The sequence below is a fragment of the Diabrotica virgifera genome, chromosome 4, assembly GCF_917563875.1.
Source record: "Diabrotica virgifera virgifera chromosome 4, PGI_DIABVI_V3a".
In the NCBI taxonomy this organism is placed as follows: domain Eukaryota; kingdom Metazoa; phylum Arthropoda; class Insecta; order Coleoptera; family Chrysomelidae; genus Diabrotica; species Diabrotica virgifera.
Genome location: NC_065446.1, coordinates 259,749,571 through 259,773,883, shown reverse-complemented (window position 1 = coordinate 259,773,883; position 24,313 = coordinate 259,749,571). Strand labels below are relative to the sequence as shown.

Genomic DNA, 24,313 nt, shown 5'->3' with positions numbered 1-24,313 from the left:
CTTAAAGGATGGTTTAACTGTAGTTCATTACAACTGTTCAGAGCAGCAGCCAACAAAGTGATCATAGCTAATATGATATCCAACCTCCGATAGGAGAGGGAACTTTAAGAAGAAGAAGAAGGCGGACCAAGAGACACTCCCTGAGTATGTCAGTGGCCTAAAGGATCGACTTGTTGGTCTACGATTTCGTCAGCAATAAGCTACAACTGACCAGTGACCGGATGAAGGTTAGGTTCGATCAGAAATCCACTTCTGTTAGCTTTAAGGAAGATGATGAAAACTGAGTCTACCAACAAAAGAGAAGGACAGGTTCTTAAATTGCAGCGCCTCTGGGAGGGACCCTACCTGGTCACTAAGAAGATAAACGACTTTGTATATAGGGTGGCGCTAAGGAGTAAGTCAAAGGTCATCCACCTGGAGAGACTGTGTCATTAGGAAGTACAGAAATCGTGTGGACAGAAGTGTGCATCGACATCGTCCATTTATGCACTAGATAATGGTGGCTCAGGAAAATGATGACTTGGAAATTACACAAGAAAGAGAAATGAAATAATTTTGTTGTATGTAGTGTGAAAATAGAATGGATAGTGTGTTGTTCAGGACCACCCATATTATACAAGTTGCTAATTAAATCTGCTTCATCCGTCTGGTAAGAATTGTAGACCAAAAATCACTATCTTTTTCCATTTTTGTATCCGTCCTGTTTTTGTTTTATATCATTATAATTTTTACCCATCGCTGTATTTTCCATTGTAAATTCCATTGGTCATATTTTTAACATGCTCGCACCTCGCGTGCGTTGAAAACTTCAACTTCCACACTTTTCCAAGTTTGAAGCAGCGGGAAAAGCGCTGGGCCAGCCACTCTGTACTTTCCCGCGCTGCCAACGGCCACTTCGATGTTTCGATGTGATAGTATTTTATCCGATAAGAAAAACAATTGGTTCACAACGCCGGTCGCCGGTCTTTTAAAATAAATATTATCATCAATCGATCGGAAAATTCAATCAACTGTTTAGTATTAGTTGGGGCAGCAAGCTTATCGTGTACTACTGGACAATTGAGCTACTGTTCTTTGTAAGTTTATTTAAAGTTTTATTTTGAAAATTTTATATATATTCGAAAACTAAGTGTTTGGTTGTTTTTGTTTTGGCACACTACTTTCTTTTAGAACTTTTTGTATTTATTATGTTTGAAAATTTGCTTTAGACTTCATCATCATGGCATCTACATCCCTTAGCGGAGTGATTTCCGCCCTCTTTGGGCTATTCCTATAATTTGTCGCATTTTGGTTTTACATTTTCGATTCTCAATTATATGCTTGTCCCATCTGGTTTTGGGTCTTTCTGATACTGGTCTCCGTTTGGTGATTTTTTTGATAACTGCTCCCGGACTTCTCCTTTCTATATATCCGATCCATCTGAGTTTCTGTACCTTTGTAAATCTGACGATGTCTCCTCTAGCTCTCTAAATTCGCAGTTCATCAATTTTCTAAATTCATTATTACCTAAGTTTAGTGGGCCTGCTATTCTCCGTATTATTTTTTTCTCTAGGATTTTCAATTCTTTTTAATCTTTCTGTGGCAGGCAGATTAGTTCAGCACCATATGTTATTACTGATATAATTTCTGCTCTATAAACTTTCAGTTAAGTATTCTGAGTAAGCTTCTTGTCTTTGAAGAAGTTGTTATACTTCCAGTAGGTTCTGTTTTCTTCAATCTTCAATCCTTTTTGATCTTTCTGTGCCAGGCAGATCAGTTCAGCACCATTTGTGATTACTGATCTAATTTTTGCTCTGTAAATGTTTAGTTTAGTATTTTGAGTAAGCTTATTATCTTTGAGGAAGTTGTTGTATTTCCAGTAAGTTCTGTTTTCTGTCAGAATTCTTTAATTGATTTACTATGTTTCTATCATTAATTCCGTCAACTGAGACCCCAAGATATTTAAAGTGTTCTACTATATACCTTTTCATATACTGTATACCTTTTCAAACTCATATTCGCCAATATTTAAGCTTGTCAAATTAACTGTATTTTTCTTCTGGATATTTTTTTAAGTGTTATATCAAAGTCTCAGTGCCTTAGGAAATTTTAAGATATTCGCTATTCAATTTATCCATTATTTTGTGCTTTCATTCCAAAGTGGCTTGATTTTTGGCCTTATTCTTACTAGGTGTCATATTTATTGAATGCTATCCATAATTCAATAATCTCTAGTGCATATTTGTTAGGTACAATATTAGCAATATTTCTGGAAATGAAAATTTTATTCGTCTTTGCCCTTATTAGTCTTTTGGTGCAATTTGCAAACCAGTTTCTTAGGTTTTTCAACCAAGATATTCGTCTTCTGTCAACACTCCTCTACTCTGAACATTTTCTTGCAGAAATGATTTCTCATTACTTCTTCCTATTGTTTTGCTATTATCTCTGTTCTCCATGCTTCTTGGACTATTTCCAAAATATTTTTATTAATTTTATTTCAATCAACGTCTAGAACTTTCATCATTTTAGTTTAAATACGATCTATTTCACAATTTTCACAATACGACACCTTTTTAATCGGTCTGTGTGGCTTGTCTTTCATTAATTTTCTCTTTCATATGGCTTTCATTTCAGCCAGTGTGGGTTATCGATACTTTTATCTATCTATCTATGTAGCCAATGTTTTCTATTTTAGGGCGTAGGCCTCCCTTTCTTGTCTCCATTTTTCAGTCCCACCTGGAATGAATTTGTTCTACCCACCCGGGGTATTTTTCCGTTTGTTTTAAAGTTCGATATTTTTGTGTCTTTAGAGGCTTATTGGCATTTAAAAACACCGCGCTTGCCAGGCAGGTTGGTGAGTTACTTATCAGCCGTCCATTCTGCGTCAGACGCTGTTTGTAGCCGTCCACTCTGGATCAGACGCTACATTAAATTTTATACGAACGCTAAAATCTGGGGCCACCACTTTCGCCATACACACCGTACCGAAGATGTTCTTCTCCACCGTGGATACCGTTGTGGTCTTCATCCGTTACCCTGGACAAGGGACCCTAAGTAGGTACTAGTTTCCCAGGTCAGGACACTCCTGCAATCTGCGGAGGGTAGGGATTGATTCACTTTCCCTGGAAGGACTATCTAAAGGAGTTCCTAGCCGCTACCCATGTCGATACTTAATCTAAAGCAACACTTTGAGTAGAATCGACTGATCTGTTTCTATCATACAACTTTATATTACCGTCCAATATTTCATTATATAAATATCAATACTTTAGAATTGTTTTATTCCTAGTAAATAGCTGCTCCGTTATGAATTATATGTACAGGGTGTTGGTAAATAAGTATGAAAAATTTTAAGGGCTAATTCTACATGCAAAATTAATGCCGATTTGCTTTATAAACATATGTCCGCAAATGCTTAGTTACCGAGATATGGGGTGTTGAAATTTTTATTTCAAACTGCTAATTTATTTATTGCTCTAAGACCAGTTGAGCTCTGAAAATGAAATTTGGTGAGTTTTAGGAGGTAGTTATTACGCATTTTTTGACATACAATTAAGTATTTTGTATTCATCATTGGCGCGCCTACGGGTAATGGTCTGAATTTTTTGAAAGAAAAAAATAGTACGCCACTGAGATATTTCGAATTAAAAATTATTTTTAATTTCCACCTCTAATTTATGATTAAAAACCTTTCTTGCCTTTTTTGCATATGGTGCACCGTTTTTATGCAGAAAAGTAAAACATCTTGATGCGTATTTTTCATTTTTTGAATATATTATCAAGAAATATCCAATAATAATACTAAACTGGAACAATAACAGAAAATATTACTAATAAGATTTTAACGAGGTGCAGAGATACAACAAATGTTAAAAAAGACCTCCTTTAGAGGTTATAGAAGAATTTTATATTCATCATTGGCGCGCATACGGGTAATGGTCTGAATTTTTTAAGAGAAAAATAGTACGTCACTGATATATGTCAAATTAAAAATCATTTTTGAATTTCTGAACCAATTTACGACAAAAAATCTTTCTTGTCTTTTTTTCATATGCGGCGCCGTTTTTATGTAAAAAATAAAACATCTTAGCGTTTACAAAGTATTTGAACTAAGTTTCTATGCATATGGAAACTACCTCAAATATTTTGTAACTGTTAAGATGTTTTATTTCTTTTGTATAAAAAGGGCGCCTCGTATGAAAAAAAGGTAAGAAAGATTTTTTGTCGTCAATTGAAGGAGGAATTCAAAAAGATTTTTAGTTTTACATATCTCAGTGGCGTACTATTTTTTTCTTCAAAAAATTCAGACCATTACCCGTACGCGTGCCAATGATGAATATAAAATTCTTCTGTTACCTGTAAAGGAGATCATTTTAAACATTTTTGCAGCTTTGCACCTAGTTGAAATCTTATTAGTAATATTTTCTGTTATTGTTGTAGTTTAGTATTATTATATTGGATAGTTCTTGATGACAAGAAATGAAAAATACGCGCCAAGATGTTTTATTTTTCTGCATAGAAACAGTGCATTATATGAAAAAAAGGCAAGAAAAGTTTTTTATGAAAAATTAAACGTGGAATTTAGAAATAATTTTTAATTTGAAATATCCCAGTGGCGTACTATTTTTTTCTTTAAAAAATTCAGACTATTACCCGTATGCGCGCCAATGATAAATACAAAATTCTTAATTGTATGTCAAAAAATGCACAATAGCTACCTCCTAAAACACACCAAATTTTATTTTCATACCTCAACTGGTTTTAGAGCAATAAATAAATTGGCAGTTTGAAATAAAAATTTCAACACCCCGTATCTCGCAAACGAAGCATTTGCGGACATATGTATATAGAGCAAACCGGCATTATTTTTTCATGTAGAATTAGCCCTTAAAATTTTTCATACTTATTTACTAACACCCTGTATATTTGAGTTTCCAACTAAGTAACCTTGTAACTGTATTTAATAAATCATCGAGCCGCTATTGTTATTTATTAATCTTTAAAAAATGCATCGATTGCTTCGACATCAATATTTTATTATGCGTAAAATAGTAAAAACAGTCAATGTTTATCCTGTGTGGGTAGACATTATGAAAGGCGTTTAGAAGCCAAGGGATACAAGTGCATTTTTGTTACTTTTGAGAAAATCAAGTTTGGAGTTTTAACATTTTTCCTAAATTCTACCACTTTAGTGATTGGCTGGTCTTTTTTACATTACAAACTTTTTTGTAATGCTACAATTATATCAGATTAAAAAACTTGGCATTTTAAAAGCTATTTAAAATCAGAAACAGCACTTATACATACCCATTGTCTTCCAATTGTAATAAACTGCTCGTCAAAAGTTAGGAATATAGACAATTCTGCTGAATTTTTATAGTAGATTTTTTCGTGAACAGATTAACGGATTCCGCTAATTTTTTTTTATTATTTTAGACTTTTATTTAGTATTTACACAGTTATGCAAAGGTTTACTCAAACTTTTTGTTTGTACTTATACCGGGTGGAAGAAAAGAAATGTTTTTCTTATGTTAAATTTGAGACGCCCTGTAGGGAGGACGAGGTACAAATGGGAGTATATTTTGAAATCGTATTGTAGTCTTATGTTTTGTGAACATTTTTTTTAAAGGTCCCTGATATTATTAGAAATAAAAAAAATAGACGGTTTTGTAATTTAACATGTGTTTTAACCGAAACAAAAGTTTGAGACACCTTGTAGGGAGAAAAAGGCACAAAGGTGAGTATACCTCGATATTTTGTTGTAGTCTCATATTTTGTGAATATTTTATTTTTTTAATTTCTCTGATATCTTTAATAACAAAGAAACTAGACGATATTACTCTTTAATATGTGTTTTAACTGACGACATGTGTCACATCACACATGTGAAACATAGAAAAACATATTAAAGAGTAATACCATCTAGTTTCTTTGTTATTAAAGGTATCAGAGAAATTAAAAAAATTAAATATTCAAAAAATACGAGACTACAACATAATATCGGGGTATACTCACCTTTGTGCCTTTTTCTCCCTACAAGGTGTCTCAAACTTTTGTTTCGGTTAAAACACATGTTAAATTACAAAAACGTCTATTTTTTTTGTTTCTAAAGATATCAGGGACATTCAAACAACAGCATGTTCACAAAACATAAGACTACAATATTATTCTGATGTATACTCACATTTGCACCTCGTTCTCCCTACAGGGTGTCTCAATCTTTACACAAGAAAAACATATTTTTTTCTTCCACCCGGTATAAGTACAAAAAATGAGTTTGAGTAAACCTTTGCACAACTGTGTAAATACTAAATAGAAGGCTAAAATAAAAAGAAATAGCGGAATCCGTCTGCTCGCGAAAAAATCAACTATGAAAATCAGCAGAATTTTCTATATCCCTAACTTTTGACGAGCAGTTTACTTGGACTGTACTTGTATCTTTATTCTTTTAAATACAATTGAATTAACAAAACACATAATTTTTAAAAGTTAAAAATTGGTATATAATATGAAAAAAATAGGAAGCACAGTAAAAATAAACTTAACTAGTCATCATCGCTTTCAAAGCAGTTATCTGGTTCGTCGGGTTCTTTCTGAATATTATCCTGAGTGGCTTGATCTGGGATTTGTTGTCTTTCCCGTTGTTGATGAGGCAAATTTCTATAGAAGTTGTGATGGATGGGAGGCTATTAAGGGAGGATTTTTAAGGGATCTAGAGCTCTTTAAAGATGGCGTCTTGTGATTAGTTTTTTTGAAATACCTCCAGAACGCTACCATTTAAAAAACTAAAACTTGTATGGCTATTTATTCTCCAGAGATAAATCGATTCCATCTATTGCGAATGTATAGTAGTGGTCATAGGCGTCGGTTTTGGGCAGGGCAACGGTTATTTTATCGCATAACTTTTTTTGTTTACCTTTTAAGCAATTTTGACACTGGATTATTAAATTATGAGGTATTCTATTACTAAAAGTTACTCTTACTTTAAGTCGGTAAAATACACTGTACCTATTCTATAAAAATCGTTTTGAAAATCACAAAAAAAACTATTTAGAATAACGAAAACTGGTACGTTTATTTATTTTCCAGATACGAATCGATTTCATCAATTCCGAATTTATAGTACCCATCATAGGCTTCCGTTTTGTGTAGGTCAACGGTTATGGTATCGCACAACTTTTTTGTTTGAATTTTTAAGCAATTTTGACACTAGATTATTAAACTATAAGGTATTCTAGTACTAAAAGTTATTCTTGCTTTAAATCGGTAAAATACACCGTTTTATTTTGAAAATAGTTTTCAAATTTTTCTCAAATTCAAAAAACGAAAAGTTTTCAAATTGATTTTTCTAGACAACGGTGCATCTTAGCGACTTTCATTAAGAGTACCTTTTAGAACTAGAACACCTCACAATTTACTATTACATTATCAGAAATACTTAAATGTTAACGGTAGCTTGCCCTACCCAAAACGAACGCCAATGACCGGTAATAGAAATTCGCAACTGATGCAATTGATTTATCTCTGGAAGATAAATAAGTTTACCAGTTTTCGTTTTTCTGAATAGAAGCGTTATATAGGTATCTTAAAAAAACTAATTACAAGACTCCATCTTTAAAGAGCTCTAGCTCCCTTAGGAAGCATTTTCGGACTAGATGAATTGAGTTCAATTGTCTTAAAATTATCTGAGCAATCTACGGTCTTCGTTTGTCGGGATATTTTCTGAACCCCCTGTATGACCAACACTTATTTGGAGGCCAAGAGATATAAGCGTACTTATATCCATTAGCTGCCAAATGATAAACAAACTATTTTCAGGATATAAGTGAAATATCCATATATGCAACTACTGGTTTTAAATTCACTTGTATCCTTTGTCCACAACATTAAAATGGGTATTGACTATGACTATCTATTTCTGTACTTATCTCCAACGTAACCAAAATTACACTTATACCCCTTGGCTTCTAGACGCCTCATGTGGAAATGAGTTTTTAATCGATATTTAGAACGGACAATTAAAAACAGCTCTTTTCTGAAGAAAAAAGAACTTACTGAGTCTTCTGCTTCTTATTGTGCCATCTTTTAGCGAAGATTGGCGATCACTTCTTTAAACGCCTCTCTATCTTTTGCAACGTGAAATATTTGTTCAATACTGAGGTTAATTAAATCTCTGATATTCCTCAGCCAAGATTTCTTCTTTCTTCTCAAGCTTTTTCTTTCTTCTATTCTTTCTTGCATGATCACGTGTAGCAGAGAGTGTTTATCGTGCTTCAAAGTATGTGGCCTTGAGACGATGTTTTTCGTATTTTAATTGTGTTCATAAGCTTTCTGCCATGTTCAATGCGTCTCAACACTTCTTCGTTTGAGACTTTCAGTCCAAGGAATTTTCAGAATACATATAGCCACATTTCGAATGCCGCCAATTTTTGTCAGGTGTACATATGTGTCAACAGTGGTTTTCGAGATCACCATGTATTTGGTTTTATCTATATTCGTTGTTAGTCCCATCTTTTTGCTTTCTCTATTAATGATTTATGGAAGAATTTGTAAATTTTCTATATTCTCTGCCAAGATTGCGGTATCGTCTGCAAATCTTATGTTATTAATGATGCTCCCTCAAAGCCTTACACCTTCAGTTCTTTCCCATAATGCCTCCTAAAATGTTAGTACGGAGTACATATTAAATAATTGTGGCGACAGCACGCATCCCTGTCTGACTCTTTGAATTTTTACTTGGTTTGTTTCACTATCTTCCACCCGTTCGACCGCTGTTTGATTATAATATAGATTTTTGATTAAATTAATGTTCTTGGGATCTAGATGTATGTGTTTCAATGCATGTATGAGTTTAACATGTTGGACTCTGTCAAAAGCTTTTTGAAATCTATATAATATAAATATGAATACGTTTTTATTATATTCCCTGAATTTTTGCAATAGTACCCTCTAATGCCTCTATTGTTCTCATTCCACCTCTAGATCCAAACTGTGTGTTGTCTAATTATTGTTCTTCAAATTTTTTATATATACGCTGTTGAGTAACTTTGAGTGGTATTTTTATAGTGTGGCTCATAAGGTTAATTATTAGTCGGTGTTTATCACAAGGTTTAGGTAAGAGATAAGTATATTCTGTGATTTTTCAGCCTCCGATATTAGGTACTTGGTTGATCAATGAAACTGAAAAGACATTTAGACATTTAGTTTATGGCTACAAACTATTCTTTTATAATTTTAACACATCATTTTGCCGCACTTTTTGTATAGTAGCCATATTTTTGCTTTTTCTCAACTTTTTGGTAGAAAGTATTTTTGACGTTTTGTATTTTTTTTCAATTTTGGTGGATGAACAAGCGCATTCGCCAAAATTTAGGTTTTAATTTAGTACATGTTCAGTTCACATTGTGAAAGGTTATTGAAATTGACTAAACTACTATTTTCACTTTGCTATTACCCCCTCTGTGGCTCAGTGGTAAAAGCGCCTACCTTTGGATCGAAAAATCCGAAAGGTCGTGAGTTGGAATCTCACCAGGGTCAGAAATTTTTCGTTTATTATAAATTAATAAATGAAAATAGTTTCTGTCCTTGTGGAATCAGTACTCACCAGAGGGACCGCAGACGTTCGGATACAATTAGCGCCTCTTTGCAAAGACAATGACGTCGACTTTGCAAAGTAACAAGACACTTACTCAACACACACACTACACATTACTCCCCTGAGTTAGTGATAAGTTATAGTCTAAAAAATCATTATGAAATTGACTGGCCAGTTGGTTGTGAAAACCAGTGCCAATAAAACACAAAACACACACACACTTTGCTATATTTTTGTATGTATCTAGTTTGTGGTAGATACAACGGTCATTGTATTTTTTAACTAAATACACTCCCAAAAAGTTATTTTGAGAAAAAGCAAATATTATGTTCTTTCATATCATTTTTTACAATCAAACAAAATCTACTTAATATTATGAACACAGTGCATCAAATCAAGGCTAATTCCACCTTCTAACACCTCGCCCACAAACCTATCCAACCCAAATCTCAATTAGAATAAACTTTGCAGGCGATTCCGGTATCGGTCCGTCAATCCGACAGCCAGCGGATGAAGATTGACAGCAGCTTTGATGACCACGTAACCTAGACATTCGCTATCAAGATGCCCGTGCTGAGAAAAAGGGCTCAAGGGGATAATAAGATCGTCAATGGACTGTTTATCCATTCCAACCCGCCCAGAGGTGAGTAATCGCATCGATTTGGCAATTTTCTTATCATGTACCTATGTGTGGAATGATGGATTGCTTTGATTACGTAGTTGGTATTTATCTGGTTTATTATGTTTATTTAAGGAAATTAATTACAGTCTTTAAATCAACTCTAATAATAAATAATAGACCTATGACTTGCTTGTATACGTAGATAAATGTATATGTTTCTTGATGATTTTATTATTATTTTTATTTATTTTGCTTCAACCATTTATAACAAGATACAAAAGGTTATAAAAAATACAACATACATAAACATATAGCCGAACCCGGGAAGATTGTATTTCTATCAATTTAATGTTACTTCTATTCCATTGATCTGGCCAAACATCGTGCAATTTTGCTTTGAAGTAAGGTTTTAAATCTAAAGGCAGCGTCAAATTTTTCACCGAAGAGGCTGTACTGGTTACTGCGAACCTAGCTAGACTATCTGTCCTTTCATTACCATTTATTCCAATATTTGACGTTGGTATATACGGTATACATAGTATACAATTTTAACTTAATCTGCTGTAATGCTGGATGAGAGGGATAAACCTGAGAAATTGATGTCAGACAGCTAAGTGAATCGGATATTATAAGAGATTTGGGAAGTTTTCTCTAGAATAAAGGGGCCTTAATTAAATAGGGGCCTTAATTAAATAGGGGCCTAATTGTGGCAAATAGTTCTGTTGTAAAAATACTTATCTCAGGAGACAATTTCTAGAGACAATCTTTATGTGATATCAAAAACATGCTCCTACTCCATTTATGATCTTAGAGACGTCCGTGTACTTACCTATATATGATGGTAATTTTTAGAAGTTGATGATATTATTTATTCTTTCTACTTACAGTATTTGTAATTTTCAAAATACAGGTTACCTATAATTAAATGCTTTTGAAATCCAATTTTTTACTGATTTTTTTTAACCATTACTGTGTTATTACTAGACCTGGGCAAATATGCATATCCAAACATAAAGTATATGCGCATAAATATGCACGAATTTTGTCAATAATATGCAGAAAAATTCAACAAAATACACTATGAATTATTTTAAAGTATATTTATTATAGTAAATGGATAAAATCACAACTTTTAACAATACCATTTTTATACTTTAGATTTCTCGTAAAAATAATAGACAAGTAGTGTTTCTCAAAATTTTCTAATAAAAATTTATATTTGCTATCGGAATATAGATATTTATAAATACAAAAACTTCTTTCGACATCAACTGATATGATAGGAGCATATTTAAGATTTACTAATAAAAATAATATACTAGCCGATAACATCGAAGATTTACAGATGATGCTAAATAGAGTAAATACAACTGGCAACCAATTTGGACTGAAGATCAATAGAAAGAAAACTAAATTTATGGTGATCAGTAAAAAGAACATTCAACATATCGACCTGAATATTGAAGCCGAACGTATTGAAAGAGTACACCGATTTAAATATCTGGGATATACAGTAAATGATAAGTGGGGCCCAGACGTAGAGATTAGGATCCTAATTGAAATAGCAAGATCCAAATTCATAAAAATGAGAAAGCTCTTAAGCAACCGCAACCTAAGCGTTAACCTCCGATGGCGCGCCACAAAATGCTATGTACTCTCTACGCTACTTTACGGAGTAGAAGGGTGGACGTTAACAGCAGCAACTATAAAGAAGTTAGCGGCTCCAGAAATGTGGCTGTATCGACGCATACTGAGAATTCCTTGGACAGACAGAGTGACCAACACAGAGGTATTGAGACGAATGGGTAAAGAGTTGGAATTGTTAACAACTGTTAAAAGGAGGAAAGCGTCATACCTGGGCCATGTGTTCCGTAATGATAAGTACAGTCTGCTACAGCTTATCGTCGAAGGCAAGATTGAAGGTAGAAGAGGTTTGGGCAGGAAGAAGAAATCCTGGCTGAGAAACTTGAGAGAATGGTTTCAAATACCAGAAGCTGCGAACATAATACATGCGGCACAAAACAGAGAAACCTATCGTTTGATGGTCGCCAACCTTCGGTAGAAGACGGCACATAAAGAAGAAGAATAAAAATAAATAAAGAGGCATTGATATACTTACATTGATTTCTTCCCCAGAAAATATTTGCCACTTGAAACGTGACAAATCATGATAAACAGTTTTTTGTCCTTAAAACTGAAATAATACGACCAGGAGTCAAGTATGGAAGCGAAACATGGACGCTAACAAAAAGAGAAGTAAATAAATTGCTGGTGTGGGAAAGTAAAATCCTTCGAATGATATATGACCCTTGCAGAGACAGTGTGACAGACGAATGGAGGCGCAGATACAATAACGAACTAGAGTCTCTATTCGGAAAAGAAAATCTAGTCAGATATATAAAGGCCAATAGACTCAGATGGGCAGGACATGTGATACGCAGTAACGATAATCGTCTTATAAACAATGTGTTCTGGGAAAGGCCAGATGGAAGAAGGTCTGTAGGGCGGCCTAGAAAAAGGTGGAAAGATGCAGTCAAAGAAGATCTAGAGAAAATGGGAGTGAGACAATGGGAATTAGTGGCACAGGACCCACAAACATGGAAGGCAATAGTAAACGCGGCAAAGACTCACGAAGAGTTGTAGCGCCATTGATGATGATGATGATGATTATGACCTCAGGTGGACAAACCAAGCAGAGGTCGAACACCAACACACTGGAGTGACGATATAAAGAGAACTGCCGGGAACTGGATGATCAAGACAAGGAGACATGGGAAACTTAGAACACGCTTATGTTCAGCAGGGGAGGATAACGGCTAGATGATGACAATTAATTCTATCCTGTACCGATTTTTTTTTACTTCTTACCATTTTCAAGGTTTCGACCCTAATCTCTTTTATTTTAGAATTAAAATTCTTTTTTTTTCTAATATAATTATTAATTTACGAATATACAATTATTATATGAATAATAAAACTGTAAAATGTAACACGACCACAACAATTTTAACATTTTGCCACCTATTAACCTGAATTTATTTCCTGAACTTAAATGAACTCAACATTTTTATTGTTATCCACTAACATCTATACTAAAAAGCATAAGGATCAGAATCGCTTGAAATTTCCCTCAAAGCCCTCTTTACGAAGAATTTTCTAATAATATTATTATCAGGTTTCAGACTGTATCGATCACCTGGGAAACCTTATTAGACCTTATTTTCAATCATCCTCATTAATCTTGTAGTGTATAAAAGGGGGTATTTTTTCGTATACAGTCAATTAAAAAAGTTTTAAAATTGATACGAAGTTAATAGGATTAAAAAAAATATAAGCATATAACGTCACAGTTTTTTTACTCATAATTGTTAAAATAAATAATAGCGATAGTTTTTTCGTCCTTTTCTTTCAAGGATATTTATAAAAAAATTGACCCATTTATATTAGAAAAAATGTCTGTATTTCAAATTAAGATTCCACCTTTAAACATTATTAAACACGTTTTTAATCTTCATGTTTGTCTTCTATTTTCTTTTATTTGCCTTTCATTAGGCGATAATTTTCTTACTACTTTCACAAATCTTTTGCTATCTTTCTTTCCTTTCTCTCTTTTTTCTTCCTTTTTTTCTCTACATTAATTTCATTTTATTTTCCAGTTTGTGGTCCGTTGCTTTTTCTCTTCAATCCCACATCTCTAATTTCGCCAACTCATTATGTAGGCTCACTATGAATTGCTCATGGAGACCATATTATGTTATTATTATGATTTTGTAAATAAAAGACAGATATCAAGCACAGTTCTTTATTAAATATTGTCCAAATATTTTCGCTCTCAGAGTATCTTCAGGGGCATTTCGTAAAAAAATAGTAGGCTATCCACCACATCCAAGAATGACACAAACATTCCCATCTTCTTCTTAGCTTTCTATCGTCCAACCCAATATCATCAACCCATATACCTATAGCGTCACGCTTAATTTTTTTTGATTGCTAATTTTAAATGTTAACTTCCTTTTCTAAACGAAAATAATATGGGTCATTTAAAATTCACATGTGTTTCGCTCCTAAAATACAAAACAAGGTTGTATAAAATTAATGTTTTTTTCTGGGAAACAAATTCCCCATTAAATAGTTACCTTATCAGACCTTATGTCAATAAATCACTTTTTAAATGCATTCGAAGACGCTTCGTAAAACTACAAAAGTGTTTTCAGCTTTTAAAACACTAGATAAAGAGCCAGCCTCTTTATGTCGATAAATTAGTCTTAAACGTAAAACCACAGACATGTGTTTTTCGTTCAGCCACATTTGTCGATATACAACCCCAGCAGGCATCGGTCAGTCATACAACCCTCGCTGGGCCCAAACAATAACAAACCCTCTTGCGAGATATAAGCACGCCTTTTTTAACCAAATATAAATAAATATATTACTGTTCGTTGTTTTACACTTATTTTAATTTAAGTTAATTGTTTCCGTTAACCACCCACGGAACATACTCTTTCTATATCATCAACTCATTTCATCTGTGGTCTTCCTCTTGGTCATTTAGTTTCTTAAAGTCTCCAATTTTGTATTGTTGCATTCCAACGTTGGTCTTTTAGTCTAGCAGTGTGACCTGCGAGGCTCCTTCAAGTTTTGCAATTTTTGTTTTTATGTCCTCGACTTTTGTTTTTGATCTTACCCAGTCGTTCCCCTTTTATCTGACAGTCGTATATCAAGCATTGTTCTATCCATTGCTCTTTCTGTTGTAGCTAGTTTATTCATATTTATCTTGGTTAGGTCCAGGTTTGACATCCATGTGTCATAATAGGAAGGATGCACTGGTTGAACACTTTGCTCCTTAAGTATTGGAGTATTTTGCGGTTCTTAAGTATCCATTCCCACACAATTATACAAATAACAGGCACCACACAAAAGGACATACAGTTTAAAATAATTATTCTGAAGGCTACATTATGGGCAATGGTAGCAGACATAATGGCTCCTGGTCATTCAAATTTGACGGGAATGTTGTTCACTTTGAATCTAAACCTCACATCTGTATAAATTATTTACGTACTTACACCAGTGGCGCACCCAGAATTTTCCTCTAGGGGGGGTTGGCTTGGGCGGGGTTCGGGCAAATATGGCAAATAATCCCTGACAAAAAATCCCCACAAATTATCCCTGGACCAAAATCCACAGACAAAAAATCCCCGGACAAATAATCCCCACAAAAAATCCCGGACAAATAATTCCCACACATTGTTTTCGATAAAATATCCACACAAAAAATCTCCATGAAATATTTGCCACTGAATAGTTCTCTAAAAATTTTCCCGTGGACGCAATCGACTCTGTTTTTCAGCATCAGTGCATAAGAGGTATAGAAATGGCCATGAAACCGCTTTTCGGTACGACAATAATGATTAGTAATTAAGATTAAGCATGAATTATTGTAATTTTGAATTCCAATTGCATGCAGAAAACTTCAAATTTTACATGACAAACGAGTGTGAGTTTTTTCAAAAATCGTAGAAGATATGGGGAATGAGCTAAGGCTGTGGGAATCATCTTGTAATTATTCGCTTAAATCTTTTGCTCACTCTGCCTTGAATAACTAAGTTTAAAACATTGACTATTACCTGTGTGAATCCATAAAAAATTTTTGCGCTATTAAGAATGTTTAGCTTTGTAATGAAAACACAGAACACTTATGACAAAGCTTTTGAAAGCTTTTTAAGCAGGATTCTGAAATGTTGTTTGCAGTGAATTGAAACTGATGACTAAATATTTTTCGTTATGTATTACTAAAAAAATTACTACCATACGCCGAAGAAATAGTTTCTGACTACCAGTGTGATTTTAGGCCCGGAAGATCGATTGTTGATCAAATATTTACTATTAGACAAATGCTTGAAAGGATTGGGGGTATAATCAACACGTGCATCAGATCTTTATAGATTTCAAACAGGCTTATGATTAAATTAATCATCCTACGTTATGGAATAGAGCTTTTCATTCACAGTCATTTGTTTCGAGCTTCTGTCTTGTGTCGTATAATCCGTGTATATTAATATTATACACAGATTATACAACATATGACAGAAGCTCGAAACAAATGACAATCGATGAAAAGCCCTATAAAAATACAATGGTCGAGCTGGGCGTACCCAAAAAACTAACTGCGATAACGCAAATGTGTGTAAGTAACTTCTTTGCACACGTATTAGAAGAGGTAGGGAAATATCAAATGATTTCTGCGGAAAATCTGGACTGAGACAGGGAGATCCGTTGTCCCCATTGTTGTTTAACCTGGCCTTAGAATATGCCATGCTAAAAATTTATCCAAAAATCAAACCAGATATAGCTGCTCGGGGAGAGGCCAGATGGGAGAAAGTCTGTAGGACGGCCTAGAAAAAGGTGCAGTCAGAGAAGATCTGGAGAAAATGAGAGTGAGACAATGGGAAATAGTGGCACATGTAAGCCAATAGTAAACCACTCGCAAGGACACTCGAAGAGTTATAACGCCATTGATGATGATAATAACTAAATATTTTTGACGTTAAATTTACAAAAAGTAACGGGTTTTTTGCATTACAATCAAGATTATCGTTTTCAGGACCAGCAGTTCTCATCACGAATAGGCAATGTTTTGAACATAGTTATTCAAAGCAGAGTAAGTAAAAGATTTAAGCGAATAATTACAACATGGTTCCCACAGCTTTAGCTCATTCCCATATCCTCCACGATTTTTGAAAATTTGGTAATCGAAATTACAATGCTTAATCTTAATTGCTAATCATTATTTTCGTGTCAAAAAGCGGTTTCATTGCGATTGCTATAGCTCTCACGCACTGAGGCTGAAAAACATTTGAGTCGATTGCATTCACGGGAAAATTTTTAGAGAACTATTTGGCAGCAAATATTTCTTGGGGATTTTTTGTCCGGGATTTTTTGTGGCGATATTTTGTCCAAAAAAATTTGTGGGGATTATTTGTCCGGGATTTTTTGTCCAGGGATTATTTGTCCAGGAATATTTGTAAAGGCTTCGCTTGGGCACCGAAATTTTTTTTTATTGTTTCTGAAAGACAAGTTACATTTTCTACTAGTCTTTATAATTTTTAATGCCCTGGGGGGGGGGGTTTAACCCCCAAAACCCCCCCTGGGTGCGCCACTGACTTACACTACTAAAAATCATAACAAACCGCCTAACAAATAAGCTCGACTTCTACCAACCTATCGTGCAGGTTGGATTCAGAAAACATATTAGTAACATAGACCACTTGAACACGGCCGTATAACGGTAGACAAGGAAAATTCTAAAATGGAGACCAAGGAGGCCGACAGAAAGCATGGAAATACCTCAAAAGAGATGGGTAAATGACATAAACCAGTGACAGACAAAAAGCGGATTAGATGGGCGTAATACAGAGAAAGATGGAAGCAATTGAGAGAGACCTAAGTTCAGGAATGGATTGAAAATTATTGACGAAGAGAGGTACGTAAAAAATGTACTTTCTAGGCTTCCAATGGACCATGTTTGGCAATGGCTTGGTTATGAATTAGACCCAAAAGATTGTGGCTGGGAAGTGGAAAAACATTTCGATACAATAAAATCTACGATAGTCGATTGTCTGATAGCCTATTTAGTTCAGAGAAATAAGGAAAAAAATATCCTGTTGGTGACACAACCTCCTCCAGGCCAAAACCAAATTTTTTGAGTAGTATGGACATCTATATTAATAACCTATATCAGGGGTCACCAATTAGCGGACCGCGGTCCGCATCCGGACCGTGAGTTACTTTTGTGCGGACCGTCATTAAATTCAGAATATAGCGTTTGGCAATTTTCAAAATGTTTGCCATGAAATTGTATATTATGTTTGACTCAACTTATGTGTGCGAAGCCGCTTTACCAAGAATGATCTTTATTAAAAATCGGTACAGATCTCAGCTAACAGATGAATAATATCTCAACTCCCCAATCAGAATCAGTTGAACCAAACTCACTCCAAACTTCAGACAGGTTGTACATAATAAAAAGAATGTGTGTGTACTTTGTACGCACGTAAGAAGTTATACTTCTATTATAATATAATTTCAACGAAATAAATATACCTACTTAACAGTTACAATACAAAAAATTAACAATAATTACCAAAAATGAACCAAAACTTAACAATGCCAAATATTAAAAAAAAAAGAAAAAAATATGAATCGTCCGGGATTTGAACCCGCAATCTCGCGATTTTTTGATCTCTGGTCCAATGCTCTACCAACAAAACCATCAAGCCGCATGCTACTTACCTTTCAGATATACATAATTATACATCACGGTGACAAGTGAAATATAAAAATACATGTTTTATTATTTTACGCCCAAGGAAGACAAATCCAAAGACACAAAATTATAATAAGAAACCTTCTAAACCACCTTTTTCAAATTGCGCAAGTTGTATTATTAATATTAATGTCAATAAATGAAATATAAATATTTTGACGTTTCACAATTAGACAATTCACTTTTAACTGCAGTGCCTTAAAATTTTTAAAGCACTAGTGCCTTAAAGTAGCATTCTTGACGCTCCTATGGAGTCCTAAAAATTGCATTTTTAACACGTTTGTAGAAAAATATATTTAAAAACACTAATATATTCTTTCCACACCTTTTCTAGACTGATACATACATAAATTAAAATATTTTGAAGTATAACTTCAAAAATATAATATGAAAACTATTTAAAAAGGCAGTATAACTATTAACTAACCTTTTTTGTTTCTCTTCCCACAAATTTTAAAACGCAACAACCATACATAACCAAACCGTCAACCGTCCAAACCACAGCTGCGCTACAGCTGTCATATTGGATAATTTTTGACATGTCATTTGAACATCCAATCAGAACAAAGTTATAATGCGCATGCGCCGGGATCGTAGGTTTTAACATATAAAAATTCACCCTCATATCGCGCGTAAAGAAGTATAACTTCAAAAATGTCATTTTTCTCACTGATAATTTTGTAAAGAATGACAAATTTTCTGATTCGTTTTTTTTGTGGATTCCTGTTCAAAAATGTCCCCTTAAACAAATCAGAAGGGGCCCGGGATGCCGGGCAAAACAATCTTTTTATACAAATTCAACATTACCTTTTAGCCCCGAAAATTGTATTTAAAAAAAGGTCTCGTTTCATTTTTTTCAAGAGTTGTTGGTTTTCAAGTTGTAAGCGATTTAAAATCTGAAAAATGTGAAAATACCTACGCATTTTCGAGGTTTAAAAACTCATATGTAAATTATTAGTTTTCAGTTTGTGAAGTGCCCAAATTGAAGTTTATAAATTCAATTTCAAGATTCTAACGAGTAATCGGGACTTACTTCAATATAGACCGTTGTTTTTTAATTGTTAATTATGCGAGTCCGCTCGACTTTTAAGTCGCCGCACATCGCAATTTATGGTGCGTCTCTGTCGCACTCATTATACATATTACACGTACTTATGCAAAAAATGCCCAACACATACTTCACATTTATTTACAATTTTATAATTTATTATTAACATATTTTTTCTTAAACATTTATTTATTTAATAAATAGAAAAAGACTGTTTGACTTGTACACACTTCTATATAAATCTAAACGGGAACTGGTGTATGTTTTCAAAAGACTGATAGTGTGTAAATTAATTTATTAAATCAGCTAAGTACTTTCAGCATATTAATGCCATCATCAGAGCGATCGTCTTATAGGTGTAAAAACCTCAAAAGAAGAGAAAACTTCGAACAAACACATTCTATATTTTAAAAATTAACCCAGGGATATAACCACTGGTTAGGGTAAAAAACCCTTAAATGTTAAAAATCACATTTAATGTGTTTTTTTTACAAAATGGCCACCATTCGTACAAAGAGTAACAGCTGTTCTTTGTACGAATGGTGGCCATTTTGTAAAAAAACACATTAAATGTGATTTTTAACATTTAAGGGTTTTTTACCCTAACCAGTGGTTATATCCCTGGGTTAATTTTTAAAATATAGAATGTGTTTGTTCGAAGTTTTCTCTTCTTTTGAGGTTTTTACACCTATAAGACGATAGCTCTGATGATGGCATTAATATGCTGAAAGTACTTAGCTGATTTAATAAATTAATTTACACACTATCAGTCTTTTGAAAACATACACCAGTTCCCGTTTAGATTTATTTATTTATTCAGTTAATTATTTCCAATGTGCTAATTAAATACGCCAATAAAAACAAACGGTCGAAATTGAAATAAACCCCGATGACTCATCAGAATCTTGAAAATGAATGTTTAAACTTCAATTTATGCATTTGACAACCGCAAAAATAATAATGTACACATGAATTTTCAAGCTTCGAAAATGCTTATTTTTCATTTTTCAGTTTATAAATCGCTTAAAACTTAAAATCTATCAAGTTTTAAGAAAAATGACAAAAAATCTTTTTTGTTTAAGATGACCCAAAAATGCTAAAAACATATTTTCGGGAGCAAAAAAGGTGATGTTTTGGATGTATTAAAAAACTGTTAAAAACAATTTCTGCCTAAAAATTTCGCACTTCACCCTTCTGATTTGTTTACCGAATTGTAACAACCAGACAGGTACTGTTAACTCCGGACCCCGGAAGTGTCATAGGTTTTCGAAACGGACCCTCAGGAAATATAATCAGCCGATTTTGATGATATACATAGTTATAAACAAATGAAGATCAAAAAAAGGGTAAATTTTCGCTTTTTTCGTCTATTACCAAAACGTTAAGCATTTTAAACTGAGAGTAAGAAACTTATAAATCGTATAAAAAACTTCAATATGCCGTTCGATGAATATGTCTATGAAATATTGGTTGCTTAGAAAATTGCAAAATAAATCATAAATTTTGAGTTTTTATAAATACTCATAACTCATGTAAAAATTAACTTACAACCTTCTTATTACACGGAATGCTGAGACTTCTGGTGCTTAAATCATGTCTTAAATTTCAAAGCAATTGGTCAAATGGTTTAAAAGTTATTTAATTTGCTTATCCCAAATAGGTTTTTTTGTAACACTATAAATCAGAAAATGATGAAGTTACAGTAGTACTTTGGATAGTTTATGAAAGAAAAAGATTTATACTATTAATTTAATTAAAAAAAAATAATTCTAAATATTACAAAATTATTTTGCAGGAACATGTGAATTAAAAAAAAGGGGGGGTGCTAACTTCGTCCCTAATTGTCCTAGGTTAATTGCTTTTCTTTCTAAATGTGTATAAAATTTCAGTCTTTCTAAATATGAAAAAGTAATTTGTCTACGGGTAACGGTTAAAAAGTTATAGGTCTGGATCCCGCGTATCAAAAAAAAAGTTGATTAATAGCAAGCTGAAACTTTGTTAATAGCTTAAGGGTGTCTAGTCGGACAAACTTTGATATATGGGAACACTGGAACAAAGGCAGTTTTAATTGTGGAACAGGTTAAAAATTTGGAACGGTCAGACCACGAAAACGGCACATTTATTTTGTTCGACAGAACAGACCTAAACTCTCCGAACAGAGATTAAACTCTCATGCAAAAATCAGACTGCTATTTATCACCTGTCATAATTCCTGTCATTTGGCATATTCTACATGTTCCACTCATTAAAACGCCAAGTTGGTGATAAATAGCAGTCTGATTTTTGCATGAGAGTTTAATCTCTGTTCGGAGAGTTTAAGTTTGTTCTGTCCGACAAAATACATGTGCCGTTTTCGTGGTCTAACCGTTCCAAATTTTTAACCTGTTCCACAATTAAAACTTCCCCTGTTCCAGTGTTCCCATATATCAAAGTTTGTCCGACTAGACACCCTTAAGCTATTAATAAAGTTTCAGCTTGCTATTAATCAACTTTTTTTTCATACGCGGGATCCAGACCTATTATTCTAATTGTTTATAAGTAAGCAAAAAATCGACATGTTTTTGCAAAATAATTTTACACTGTTTCAAATTACTTTTTGTAATTTTTTTAATTAAGTTATTAGTATAAATGTTCTTCTTTCATAAACTGTCCGAAGTGTTACTGTAACCTCATAATTTTCTGACTTATAGTGTTGCAAAAAAAATGAATTTGGAATAAACAAATTAAATACCTTTTAAATTATTTGACAAATTGCTTAGAAATTTAAAATATAATTTAAGCACAAGAAGTCTCAGCATTTCCTGTAATAGGAATGTTCTAACTTAATTTTTACATAAGTTATGAACATTTATAAAATCTCAAAATTTATGACTTATTTTGCAATGTTCCAAGCAACAAATAAGGATAGACATATTCAGCGAACGCCATATTGAAGTTTTTTGAAGTTATACTTCTTTACCGGCGATAGAGGGTGATTTTTTTATATGTTAAAACCTATCAGCCCGGCGCATGCGCATTATAACTTTGTTCTGATTGGATGTTCAAATGACATGTCAAAAATTATCCGATATGGCAGCTGTGGTTTGGAGGTAAAGGTAAAGGTAAACAAATGTATAATATATTAGTTTTATTGTTGTGAGGACAGAAACAAAAAAGTTTATAAGATTGTAGTGACTTTTAAATAGTTTTTAAAAGCAACAGGTACGTAATAATTGTTAATGTATCATGTTGTGAGGACAGAAACAAAAAAGTTTATAATATTGTAGTGACTTTTAAATAGTTTTTAAAAGCAACAGGTACGTAATAATTGTTAATGTATCATGGGTATAAACCTACCTATTTGATCTGCCAAAATACATAGTATGTAATACTTTTATTTATATAATTTGATTGCCATCAAAATTTCTATCAATATTCACCTAATATATTGTTTATTTACTCTATGTTTTGTTGTATTTTTTCAATTCTAAATCATTTCAATTCAAAATTAAAATAATTTGATCAATTTTCAAAATATCAAAATATCACAAGTTTAATCCGTTTAGTTAGTCGATCTTCGTAAATAATGACACATACTGTCCGTGGCTAAGCGGAGAAGGCGAATGAATTCCAATACCAACCGCTCTTATCAGCGGTGGTTCGAGTCCCAATAGAAACTTTCTTTTTTGTTTTTTTTTAATACATTTTATGATTGTAAGTATATTTATTATATAATTGTATTTTCAGAAAATACGTATTTAGTTAAAAAAATTTTCGACAATTAATGTTCAGACATCATTTGTGGCTTGTTTAATGTGTTTGTGTGTGTTTTATTCTTTTATTATTTTAATTTTTGGCACTGTTCTAATAAAAATGTTTGAGAAGTAGTAAGTATAAATTAGTTTAATATTTAAACAAAATATAAATAAAAAGTATATTAATTTCGTTTAAATCATATAATAGAAGTATAACTTCTTGCGTGCGTACAAAGTACACACGCATTCTTTTTTATATGATTTATGAGTTTCTTGTTCTCAAATTTGTTTAGAATGCTTCACTTTTTAGTAATAGACGGAAAAAGCGAAAATTTACCGTTATTTGATCTTCATTTGTTTATAACTATGTATATCATCAAAATTGGCTGCAGAAAACATATAGGTCATTATTATAGATGTCCACACTACTAAAAAAATTTGGTTTCGGCCTGGAGGGGATGTGTCACGAGAAAAATCTTATTTCTCTGGACTAATTGAAAAATTTATCTATTGAAAAATGAATTATATCCAATGCTAAACCTTTTCACACAAAAAACTGAATTACCTAAACTTACCAAACAATCACTATATCATTGGTACCGATAAAATGCTGTTAACAGGAGGCATAGATTGTACTCCAAAAAAATTTAATGAATTGATCAGAAACTAAGCGCCAGAAGGTTATTATAGCTTAATAACGAAAACACCATTATGTATTCTTTGCTGATATTCAAAGTATTCAAATTATTTTCTTTGGCGACTACATTTATTCTTTGAGTGAACCCTTTATCGTCCGAATCAATTACCAGCCCATCGCCTGTCGACCACAAGACATCCAACTTCGACCGCCCCCACCCTCACCCCCGCCCCCTCGGCAAACAAAAAAGGTGACAGTTCATGTCCGTCGCAATTCGAACTCTTCGTCTGCCTCAATTGTTTTCTATTATGAAATATTATTCCGCCATATCCTGTCACGCAATACGCTAATAAGGCTCTACCGTGAGGCTCA

The 24,313-nt window shown here is 33.3% G+C and overlaps 1 protein-coding gene across 1 annotated transcript in view; it reads left to right on the top strand.

Moving 5' to 3' along the window:
- The first annotated feature begins 908 nt into the window (after window positions 1-908).
- The window catches only part of LOC114344467 (uncharacterized), a 185,904-nt gene continuing 162,499 nt past the window's right edge, over window positions 909-24,313 (top strand). The window contains exons 1-2 of the mRNA XM_050649527.1: window positions 909-1,076; window positions 10,046-10,217. Coding sequence (XP_050505484.1) covers window positions 10,139-10,217 — 79 coding nt within the window. The 5' untranslated portion in view covers window positions 909-1,076; window positions 10,046-10,138. The remainder of the gene's footprint in view (window positions 1,077-10,045; window positions 10,218-24,313) is intronic.